At 49.6% G+C, this 12,114-nt stretch overlaps 1 protein-coding gene across 4 annotated transcripts in view; it reads right to left on the minus strand.

The window, feature by feature from the left end:
* The window catches only part of ZNF608 (zinc finger protein 608), a 117,672-nt gene that overhangs the window by 8,288 nt on the left and 97,270 nt on the right, over positions 1-12,114 (minus strand). For all 4 annotated transcript variants that reach the window (XM_049649113.1, XM_049649110.1, XM_049649111.1 and 1 more), the window contains 2 exons: positions 4,954-5,041; positions 2,004-4,455 (listed from right to left, as the gene is read on the minus strand). In XM_049649113.1, the coding sequence (XP_049505070.1) occupies positions 2,004-4,455; positions 4,954-5,041 (2,540 nt within the window). The remainder of the gene's footprint in view (positions 1-2,003; positions 4,456-4,953; positions 5,042-12,114) is intronic.

Here is a 12,114-nt window from a genome sequence, read left to right on the forward strand (position 1 = left end):
GAGAAGAGAAGAGAAGAGAAGAGAAGAGAAGAGAAGAGAAGAGAAGGAGAGGAAAGGAAAGGAAAGGAAAGGAAAGAAAGAGAAGGAAAAGAAAAGAGGAAAAGGGGAAAAAAAAACCTCGTTTTAAAATCTCCATTTTTAAGCAAAACCCATTAATCACCATGACAGCATTATTACTCTTACTTCTAATGCTAAGTTAACATGTATTTATGTGCTTGCACTGTGCAAAGAGCTTTACCTTCCTCTCGCAAAGTAATAACATCTGAGGTAGGCATCGTTATTAACCTCTTTTACACAAGACAAAAGCAAAGCTTTTAAAGCTCAAGGAACAGCAGGGTCGTGCTGCTGACCAGGGCGCAGCTGGGCTTCCAACTTAGGTCTGAGGGAACTCAGAGCCGGGCCCTTCGTGGGATCTTTCAACATTAAATAACACCCTCAGACATAATTTAATCTAACCCTCATTTTCCCTTCATTGTCTCACATAGGCAAAACGAATTTTAGAATTCGTCAGCTCAGGGGGCGCCTGGGTGGCTCAGCTGGTTAAGCGTCTGACTTTGGTCAGCTCAGGTCATGATCTCATGGTTCATCAGTTTGAATCCCGAGTTGGGCTCTGTGCTGACAGCTCAGAGCCTGGAGCCTGTGTCTCCCTCTCTCTCTCTCTGCCCCTCCCCTGCTCACACTCTGTCTCTCCCTCTTTCAAAAAATAAATGAAAGTTAAAATACATATACATATTTAAAAAACTTCAGCTCAGGCCACTTAATAGTGAATTTGAGTCACGAATAGATCACGTAACATCATTTATGGGGAACGGGGCAGGGTGGGGGGAGGATGGAAACTCTTGGTTTCCTAATGTATTTTCTTCAACTACAGCAGCTGAGGCTTAATATGGGGGCTCACATCTCACGTGCAGACATCTTCATCAAAACAAAATTTCAAAAATTAATAGAATACATCATAGCTTTTCTTTTAGAAACCAAAGGCATCTATAACCCCCCAAGTTCTGACGCAGCCCTGTGAAGCCACGGCCTGATTCAGGCCTCCAGAATTGGGGCAAGTGAGGAGCCCAAAAGGCCTCTGCGACCCCCATCCCATTCACGACAAAAACCCCCTGGGTGTTTAAGTCCTGAAAGAGAACATTCAACCTTGGGCCTAAGTCTCAACCTCTGGGCAGAAATGAGCACCAAGAAAGGATTCTGGTGCTCTGATTCACCAGGGGTGAAAGCGTGGGAGTGGAGAGGGGGGGTCGGGAGGCCGGGAAACCCCAGCGTTAACTCTCGCGGGACCGTAGTGAGTCAGGATGTGTGCGCGGTGACAGAAAGTGCGAGCACACGTGTGATTTCACGGTGGCCGATTTTCAGGTGTCTGCATGGGGAGCCTCAGGCTGGCCGAGCAGGGGCTTCCGGGATGGCTGCGGGAGGCCCACGCACCCAGACCCCCCTGTTCTCCTCACAGGCGATCGGCACAGAGCCCCGCGTTGGGGCTCTTAACCCCTAGGCATCTCAGACACCGTGTGAAAGACATCTGGGCCCCAAGTGGTAGGACAGAGCCCAGTGGGGAATGTGGGTTTAAGGCCCCGGTCTTATGTTCCTCGAGGCTGCCGGGAGAAATGTGGACACGAGAAAGAACAAATGCGGTAGAGATCAGACTCAGGATCTCAGCGGCCACGTGGAAGGATTCCCTCAGGCTGGGCTCAGTAAGAAATTAAGGGACCTCGTCAGGTTCACAGCGAGTGACCAGCACGGAACACGAGTCTGCGACGCACAGGTGCGAAGTTCCTTTGACTACATACACAACACAAGGCAAGGGTGAGTTAGGCACACTGGAGAGGTACACACACAGTGGCTCCTGAGAGGATCTTTTCGAATACGTTTCAGGAGAAGGGACCAACCCTAAGGAACCCTTGGCTTATTTCCTGGGAAGAAGGCTAACCAGATCAAGCCCAGACACGTCCAAGGGTCAGACTCGCTCTCTCCCTGTGGGGGGCCACGCTCCACAATCTTACTTGTTTAAATCTCGAGGCTGGGTCTACACCTGTCTGCTTCATAGAGTCCATGACAGATTTCATTTCTACAGCCTCCTTAATAAGCTGGTGGTTTTCCATCTGCTTAGCTTTGAAGCTGTCGGCCTGAAGCTGCTGCTGGTGGCCGGGGAGAAGCTGTGATTTACCTGTCTCCTCAGTTTTATTAGGCACTGGCGGCCCTAGTTTAGAATGGGTTTTGTTAGGCTCTGGGGTAGAGGGAGCTTTTGAGATTGTGGCAGACGGCAGGCTTTTCTGTTTACTGTCCTCCTTGCCCAGCTCCTTCAAGGGGAGCTCGCTTTTCCTGTCGCACTCTCCTCGGCCAGCTTGGGCCATTTTCTGCTCTGCCAGCCTCTGGTCCTCATAGTACTTCTCATACTGCTGTCTATAGGCAGGGCTGGTGGCCATCAGGGACTTCTGGTCCATATAGAGCCCGTAGGCGTACTGGCCGTAGTAAAGCGACTGCGCCAGCGCTGGGTGTCTCTGCGTGATCACCGACTGGTGCTGAGGCTGTAAGGGTGCCGGGTTGTGGTCCGCTTTCTTGGCATCCAGCTGCTCTGCCTTGTCTTTCCTTTCGGCCTCCTCCTCGGACTCCTTCTTGATCTTCATCGCCTGCGTGCTCCCGCCGTTCCCGGCCGCAGGGGCTCCCACCTGCCCAGGGTGCATGTAACTTGGAGAATAGTAAGGATCGTAGCCATGGTAATAGGGAGAATGGGACTCTTTCATCTGAGAGGACTGTGCTGTAGCTGCAGGATGCCCTTTGACGACGCCCTCCTTACTGGAAATGATGTCCGACGGGGAACCGGCCTTGGACCTCACGCCCTCCGACCGGCTGTCGGACCCACCGTCGTCGGCGGCGTCAGAGATGTCCGAATAGGCGGGGCTGCTGGTCTTGGCCGCGGTCTCGGCCCCGTTCTGCGTCAGCACATGCAGCGGGGCCATGGGCGCCTGCCCGTTCACCAGCGGGTTGCACTCCATCCTCGAGGCGCTGCCTATGGAAGGGCTGGGCGCGTTGTCCGTGAAAGTGTAAACCTTGTCGGCCTCGGCTTTGATGCTGGCCATCCGGCTCTCCTGAGACTCTGAGAGTCCGTTGGCCAGCCCTTCACTCTTGTTGAGATGGTCCTTTAAAAAATGCCCCGATAAGTCTTTCCCGGCCCCCTTGGCGTCCTCAAGTTTGCCCAGCTTGGCATCCATTTTCGGGCTCCCCGACTCCTTCCCTTCTTTGTCCTTAAGCTTCCGCTTCTCCTTCTTCTTTTTGTCTTTGAGGGACACGAGAGCTGGGTTCACGGTGATGGGCTCCCCCATGATGGTGGGCTTTGGCTGGATGGGTTTCAACGGAGGACTCTTTGGTGTGGCCTGCACCACGGTGGTCGTGAGGGAGGGCAGTCCGGGGATGGTCCCCGTGGTGGTGCTCGTGAAGGCCGCGGTGGGTATGGCGATGAGCTGCGGCGGGGTGGGGGCCGGGGCGGGGGCGATGGGCCGCGCGGTTTTCAGTTTGGAGAGGTTCTTGTCCATTTTGCAGTTGTTGGCTTTCTTGCCCTTTTCTTTCTCTCCCGCGTTCTTCTTGTCGATTAGCCCTTCTGCTTCCAGTTTGGGCATCTCGGAAGCCAAGCTGCCATCTGCTGCGGAGCAAGCGTCTAGGGTGGCCGTCATGTTGGAGATGACTGGGAGGTTGTTCAGCTCGCCGTGAAGGCCCTTCTTCTTGCCAGAACTCTTCCCCGCTTTCGACCCGACGACAGAGCCCGGACCGTTGCTCATCAGCTCTCTCTTCCCCTTGGGGGTACCAGGGGGGTGCCCGGGGCCGGGCGACACCGGCGCCTTCACCTGGTCGTAGGCCGCCAGACTGGCACTGGGCTCGCTGCATTCGAGCGCCACGTGACTCAGCGCCTCCTCGCAGTCCGAGATCTTGTCCTCGCTGTCGGGCTCGAACTCCAGCTTGTTCTCTGGGTCTAGGTGCGCGTGAGCCTGGTGGTACCTCAGGCCGTTAATGTGCTTGTACTTTTTGTTGCAGTTTGGGTGGGGGCAGTCGATCAACACTGGCGAGGAGCAGCCCTGGTCCAAAAAAGTCGCCTCTGGTTTCCCTTGAGGAGTGGTCGGAGTGCTTCTGGAGTTGGTGCGGACGCGCTTCCCCGGCTTATTGTCCTCGGAGCTGGAATTCAGGTCCAGCTCCATCGGGGGCTTGTTTTTCCTCTTGTTGGTGGAGGAGGGGCTGGCTTTGATGTCCTCAGCAGCACAATTTGGGGGTGTCCTTCGCCCGCTGGCGTTGAGGCTGCCCCGCCTCCCTTTCCCATTGGCCCCCCCTCTGTTCTTGTTCTGCAGCCCTCTGGACTCCGTGAAGCTGGCCTCTGAGCCCGGAGCCGCCGCGGCAGACCTCGCTCTCTTCCCTCGGCCCCGGCCCCCTCTCATCTCCAGGTCGCTTGTCGGTGACTCGCAGAACCTAGGGAAACAAGCGACAGACGTCAAGAGGAGCATCCCCCAAAGAGCCGGGAGACAGCGCGAGGCACACAATGCCGGCAAGAGCGGCCAACACCCCAGGGGCGCGAGGGCTGGGCCCAGAGAAGGAAAAGACACCCTGTTCTTGCGCTGACAGTTTTAATCCCTGCCACAGAACTGGCAACGAATGACGTATGTTCTTCTTCGGAACACCAAAGGAGAACGGCTCAGGTAGCTAGCTTCGAATCCAGTTCAAATTCCCATTTTGAGAAAAGAAGAAAACAAAGGAGAGGGGGCGAAGGGGCAGGGAGTGCATTTCACTGTGTGCAATCCTCACCAGCTCCTTTCTCTTTTGCCTGGTTTCAATTACGGGCAGACTTTTATGCATTATTAATCTACCTCTATAGTTTCTGTGCAAAGAGAGGATGGCGGAAGGAGAGGCGAAGCGGAGGAAGGAGGAGAGCAAACAGAGCCTGAAATAAAAGGCCCCGTACGTACATACCTGGGAGGGGCCCAGTCGTGCTTGGTGCAGTCCAGGAGGGTCCCTACGTAAGTTTTGTTCCTCCACGTGACATTGACCACTAGAACACCTGCAGGAATGGGGAATGAAGGAGGACCACTGTTAGCACTGATTACTCTGTTTCTAGTTTATTATTATTATTACTGTTGTTGTTATTTTACCAGCAAAATTCTGTTCTCATTCGCTTTCAAAAACTGTGGTTTGCACTGTTCCTCTTTCTGGTTTCAGTGACCTCAAGTGAAAACCCACAGGAAACTGTGTGTGTGTGTGTGTGTGTGTGTGTGCGCGGGCGGGGTGTGTGGGAGAGAGAGAGAGAGAGAGAGAGAGAGAGAGAGAGAGAGATCATGCCTGTGTGCATGCGGTACAAAAGGGTAAGACTGCGTGTGAGAGTGTAATCAAGATACTGCTGACAGAAGGAAATGGTTTTTGCCATGTCCTGCTGTAAAACAGCAACACTCACCTCTTAATTTTTCTATTATTACACATAATTGCTTTCGTTTGGCAAGCAGCCAACAAAAACTAAGCGCCAGTTACCAGTGCTTAAACCAGAAGGTGACTGAAAGGAATCGGCTTTGTTTCCAATTCAACAATATAAAATAATGGTGATTTTTATTTAGGAAAAGATTAGGTGGGTGCACAAAAACAGGAGAAGGGGAGGGCAGGGGCTGAGAGTCCAGATAGCGGACAATCAGCTATGATTTCGCTTTCCTAATCCTCCCCTCTCTGGCTTTGTGAGACAAGAATCAGCCAGGGTATGGTATCTGTTTCACTGTTTGGTCTTGTTTCATATTAAGGACTCCTAAAATAGCCCTCTTAAGAAAATAAATGTGCACAATAGGTTTGCTCTTGGGGTTATCTTTAGAATCAACTTTAGTAAGCATTTGCCACAGAGGATTAGAAGACAAAAATCTCAAAACCAACACACTTGCTTCCTGCAAGCTATTCTGCTTTTCCCAACTGCTCTGCAGACAGACAATTTAATTTAGCACTGCATCTGTGAATTACTAAACTTAAGTGCACTTAGTATACTAAATGTCACAGGAAAATAAAATAGAACATCCTCTTGATTTCTCTAGAGGACAAGTGCCATATATTTTTTTAATCACCCCTTTACAGCCTATATTAAAAGGACCTGGGTTTTTGAGACACGCATAAAATACGAGGGTCAATCAACGCAATACTTAAGTGAGCCTTTGGTTTCTTTTCGGTACCTACCTACCCTCCATTCTCTTTTGCAAACACCTAGGGACATCACTCACAGTCTACTTCTAACTGGTTTGCTCACTTGCTCACTGCCATTTTGAATTTTATAGAAACCCTGTATTGCACTCCTTTATGGTAAGAGACACCTCACGAGGTAAGACTAATTTCCATGGGAAATGTTTTAGCAGCAGGTAAAAATATTTGAATGGCTGGGACCCGAGCAGTGGGGAAGGAAGGATTTCTTTCAAAAGTCTCTAAAAGAGATTTAAAAATTGTTTCCCATATGGTCTATGTTGCCATTAGGTGACAGCTGAATTTACTCACTGTAGCAATAGTCGGGGGTGGGAGGGGACCAGCATGAAGCAAAGCAAGCATTTCCTGAAATCCCGGTTGATTCCATTCTAATTCCCTCAGGAAAATTTTCTTTTAAACCACGGAGTATAAAAATTCATATTGAGATGAGAATCAATGGTAATTAGGCATTTGGTCAAAATTTGCACAAGACAGAACAATTGGAGGAAAGGATTCTTTATGAGCACGTCCCTCCAGGAAAAGGGAGGGGTGGGAGGGAAGGCGAAGGGGAAGACGGAGCTGGTTTTCTCATCATGTGCTCTCTGGGGCACTGTGTGTGGTGTCAAAGACCTTTGCAGCTGCTTAAAATTCTTTAGCATGTCAGCTATATTTACAGTGCAGGAATATATCTGTATTGCCAGAAGGTTGCCGCATTTTAGCTTGCGACGCAAGAGGCTGAAGCACTGCGTTCCAGAGTCCCTGATGTAGCACAAATGTATAATTAAAATTGCTTGAAAGGAAACATGAAAGAAACAACAAACCCTCCATTCTTGCAGTAATAAAATTAAAAACAGGAAAAGTCTGCACAGACACTTAACATTTGTCTGCAGTGAAAGGCTTTTGTTATTGCTTTTCCCCCAAGGGTTTCGCGTTTCCAGCAAACGCGGGCCGTGGATTGGCCGGCGCCTGCAGGGAACGCTCGCGTCTGATTGGCTGGGCCAAGGGCGGCCGCCCGGAGCCTCGAGGCGGCGGCCGGGGATAAAGGGGCTCGGCCGAGGGCAGGGGCCGAGGGGCCAGCGGCGGCGGGAGGCCGCCCGCCGCCACGGGACTAAGGGCGGGTGGGGGTCGGGGTGGGGGGGACCCTTGGCGCGTGCGCGGCCCCGACAGGGCTACCCGCCACGCCCCACGCGCGTTCGCTCGCGGCCCCCGGGACAGGATCGGTGGTCCCCAGACAGGACCCGGGGAAGCAGTCCCTGGCGACGTGGGGCTGCCGCTGGGAGCTGTCACAAAGGCTGGGCTCACGCTGCGGCTGGCGCACTGTGAAAACCGTTCCCGCCGCCAGATGCTGTTTCTAGTAGCCGCCCCGGCACATCTCGCGTGGCGGCAACAGCGACACTGCTAGCAGCGTGGTTCGTTCGTTATCAGCACTCGCTGGGAAAGAAAACGCCGTCAGTCAAGTCCATCCCCAACTTCAAAAGGACCTCAATCAGCCAGCCTGGTTTTTCTAGAAGCCCTGGGTCTGTGACACGCTCAGAAGAAATGCTCTAACTCCCGGGGAGATTCTGAAGAGTCTCCATCAAGCAGGGCTAATTGAATACGTGTGCTGGTGTCTGTTTTTCTTTCCGCCACACGGTATACTTCGATCAGCCTAGCATTCACGTGCAAGAGTACACAGGCACATGTTTACACAGCCAAACTGGCAAGGAGGCTTAAGGAATGCTTCTCGCATAAACTACAAAGCGTATTGTTTCTCTGTAAGCGAGCATGTGTTTATGCAACATCCTATCGTGAGGGGCCAAGTAGAAAGGTGGTGTTTGGGCTCCAAAACCTGCGGATGGTTGATGGTCTTGCTCAAGTCTCGACATCTTGAGCGCTTTGCAACCCATGGGCATATAAAGCGGACTCTACTTTTTAAATAACCGAAGTGAAAATGAAGCCTTTCAAAGTTCCACTTTGAATTTTCATCAGTCTGGGCAGAGTTGTGGTTCTCATTTACCTTACATTAATTGGAAATAAATATACATTTATTCCACAAAGATTTAATATTTCATCTAACGCACATCTGTTCTTCCAAACGTCTAACCCATGAACCACGTGCTGGGGACACTCTACACAAGCCTTTTTCGTCTTTATATTCTCCAGTGTCCCACCGGGTTTATCATCCCCTTTTCCCCACTGACTGGGCACGGTCATTCTCAAAATGCTAAATAATGCCTGCCCTGTAACGTTTTATATTTGGAAAATATCTGAAGATTATTACCAATTAAGTAAGAAGAGAGCTGAAGACATCAAAGGATGGTTTGAATGTGCTCACTGACCACACACGGTTTTCTTATTTATATTGTCTCTGTCCTACACACTGATGATACAGGATTTAAGCTACTGCCCTACCCCATAAAACGTATTACCTATAGGGCAGTGAAGAACACAGTCTGTGTTGTAAAACCTAAGCCTGTTGCCTCTACAAGCCAAAAGAGCCCTGTTAACTCATCAGGATTCCACAGTCACAGTGTCCTATTATTTGCTCTTGTCAATACTTAGCAGTTAAGGGCTCCCAGAGAGATGGTCAGGCCCATGAAGCATTTACAGTGCATACTTAGGGTATACACTAGGTACTTATTTGGTGCTATGGAATCAGCCATAGTTCTGGCTGGACCTCCATCCAAACTCTATTCTTCAAGAGCCTGCAAACTTGTAACAACCAACACAGGCATACCCTGTAATCCAGAAAGGGAAGTATAGTTTATGTATCACCTACACCTACAGAACAGGCCTCTTGATCCATTATATTAAACTAGACCCTGGAAGAGATTTTCCTAGGGCCTGCCCTGCCCACAGTCCCCGCTCAGATGGTAGTCCTAGAAGACAAGGCTCCTGAGCCAGTAATCCTAACCTTAACGTCGTCTGACGGTTGCAGGGACGGGTACGTGAACCTGAGGCAACCAAACACGACTTACAATGGGAATCTGAATTAGTCACAAGGCAAGTTGACAAGAGAAGGGGAAACCTCAAGGTCACAAGGTCACAAGCCTCTAAAGTCTGAGAGGACTACAGTGTGCCAAAGCCCCAAGGGCTCAATAGCTATGATATTAGGAAGTCGATGGGTGCAATGCCCTAAGCGCTTACGTGTGTGTGTGTGTGTGTGTGTGTGTGTGTCCCCTCCCGTCTTTTAGCAGTGACAAGGGCTTACCAGCACCCAAGACGGCCCTATTATTTTCCATCCATCTTGTTCAAAAGGTGTTCCTGGTTCTGAACTTAACTCTGTCTTTGAATAGCTTGGTCCCGGAGGTGTCCCTGCAGGGACAGTCTACCCATCCTCCACCTGTCAGCCTCTCTCTCACCCAGGCAAACACAATGACCACAGTAACATTCTCACCTCCAGCTCACACGTTTTTTTTTTCCCCTCTCCAGCCAAAAGAGTTTCTTCACCCACTACTTAGGTCACAATTTTAGTCCCCCGAAGTTGTTCTAGTCCAAACCTCCAAGGAAAGCTAACATTCCTAATGAGTTAGCACCAAAGACAGACACAGGGCAAATGTCGTCTCTTCTGTGGGTGCTCTCCAGTCACCCACCGATGGTGCGCACCACCAAAACACGGCCACTCCCTCGTGGGTCCCCACGGCACTCCATGCCCGGTCCTCTGGCCAAGGGACACTCACCAGAATCCATGCTTCCGTCTGGGCCCAGAGCTGGACACGGCTCAGCTTCCGGCCCAGTTAGACGTGGGTCTGTGGCACACTCAGGTGTATGACAGCTAAGCGACTGAACTGCCCCGTGCCACTTACAGGCCTGGCTCACAGTAATCTCCTGTTCATGTTCTTCTAGTTTCTTCCTCTTTCTGTCTGGCTGGGATGAAGACTGCAGTGACCTTGAAGGCCCGCTGAGAATCACAGAGCCTCCTTCACCTGGGACCCTGAATGACAAGGAGAGCCCACCCAAAGAATACCACACTCAGTCCATTAAGGAAGCAGCGAATCATTTCCTCCCATGTTTGAACGCTGTTGAGCCTCTCTGCCTTGACCTCACACACAGCCCCCCTTCACATTCCACTCCTCATATACATGGTATGCCTCTCTTCTGGCAGACTACACTCTCTGGACACGGGGGTGGGGTCCGCACCTGCTGCAGCTGTGAGCGCCGTGCCCGCGCAGAGAGAGAGTTTGCACAACCCCTGGTAAGCTGTGGCACGGTGACAGAAGGGAGTCCAGATTTGGATCCTTCTTTTGACTATTACCATACTTTTTCAATAAGCATCATCTCCCACTCGCTTAGAGACGATAGAAATTCTCTGCGGAGAGATTGTACTCCAAAGATGTTATAAATATGGTTTATGAATTACTGTTGCTGGTTATTTGTGAAGATGTTTCCTCAAGAACTGGGCAAATGCCTGATTTCCCAGTGGATCAGCATAACTCTGTTTGTATTACAGTTTAAAGACTGTTTCAGAGTCTTTAAAGTGCCTCATCCCTGGGACAGAAGTCTCTGGCAAGCATTGCAAATGCCGAATTTGGAATCAGACATCGTTTCTTTCTTTTTTTTTTTTGGAACTCTTATTCAGACTACCACATCTGGATGGACTTCGTGTGCACTCATGCAGAAAACAGAAACCTCACTCTAATAACACCGAAATGTAACCCATTTGTGCTGCAATCCTTTTTTTTTTTTTTTTAAGTTTACACATTTCTTTCCTTTCCTATGTTTTTTTCCAGTAGAAACATCAGTGACAATAAAAAGGGGCCACAGTAAGCTGGTTTCTGCGCACAGGATAAAGTCCAGACATTTCGAGTATCCTATTACCTCCTATTTCAATACATGACTATTGTACAAGGTAGGATTTATCACCATTCCTTTGTACCCAAACGCCCTCCCCCTCCAGAAGTTTATTGTTGTGGTTTTGCTCTATCCAATCCTGGTACTTTTTAAAAAGCTGAGTCTTGTATAGTACACTGGCTTTTTAGTACACTTTATAGTACACTTTCCTTTTTCTGGCTTCAGAGCATCTCATCTTCAGAAACATCTCTCTTCAAAGGCCACAGCTGAGTTTCTAATTATTGGGGGAAATATTTAATTTCCAACGGAGGTTGCCAATGAAATACCTGACGGCCAAAACACAGAGGGACTTTCCTATTCCCTATGCTTAGTATCTCTGGGGCACTAGGACAAGAAAAGTATGGTCACGTGACCAGAAAGAGCCCTACTGCTGAGCTGAATGTTTGAAGAGTCACTTTAACCACATCCTGTAATCAAACCATCTGGAACACAGTGCTGTGATTAGTCACCCTGAACATTGGGCTTTATCTGAACAAATAGCGAACGGCAACGGGGCTTGGGAGATAGGGCAGTACTAACAAAGGGAAGTGTAATGAAACACTTTATGCCCTAGTATGTCGCCACCCCAGTCATAAACCCCAGACGCACACGGCTCTGGTGTTAATGTACTACTTTAGGAAAGCACAGTGCACTTAAAGATTAAAGGAATGCAGGGCTAAAAATTGCTGGTTTGGATAGACGTTCTCTGTCGGCCGCTGGAATATGTTGGCACCCCTCTATCTGCGTTAATTATAACCTCTCAGATGACAATTCAGCAGTCCTTTTAGGGTCTGGTGTTATTTCCAGGGCAATGAGAACAAGGTTCATTTATGGGAGGATAGTGGTGATTCTTTCTTTGCCAGAGGTTAATCTGAACAGGGAGACATTCCTTTTTGGTTCATCCAAGCCCTATCCACAAATAACAAGAACAAACATCCAAATAAATGTGCTAATCCAACATCAAAAAGCAAAAAGCAATGGCAAAATGCTGTTCTAAGCTATGTTTTGAAAAATGGTATTCTTCCTTAACAGACCTCATCTCTTTCAAAAGTACATTTGATCACTGGGATGCCATCTATGGAAATCTTAAAAAAAAAAAAAAAAAAAAAAAAAAAAAAA

The sequence above is a fragment of the Panthera uncia genome (genome assembly GCF_023721935.1).
Source record: "Panthera uncia isolate 11264 chromosome A1 unlocalized genomic scaffold, Puncia_PCG_1.0 HiC_scaffold_17, whole genome shotgun sequence".
NCBI classification, from domain to species: Eukaryota; Metazoa; Chordata; class Mammalia; order Carnivora; family Felidae; genus Panthera; species Panthera uncia.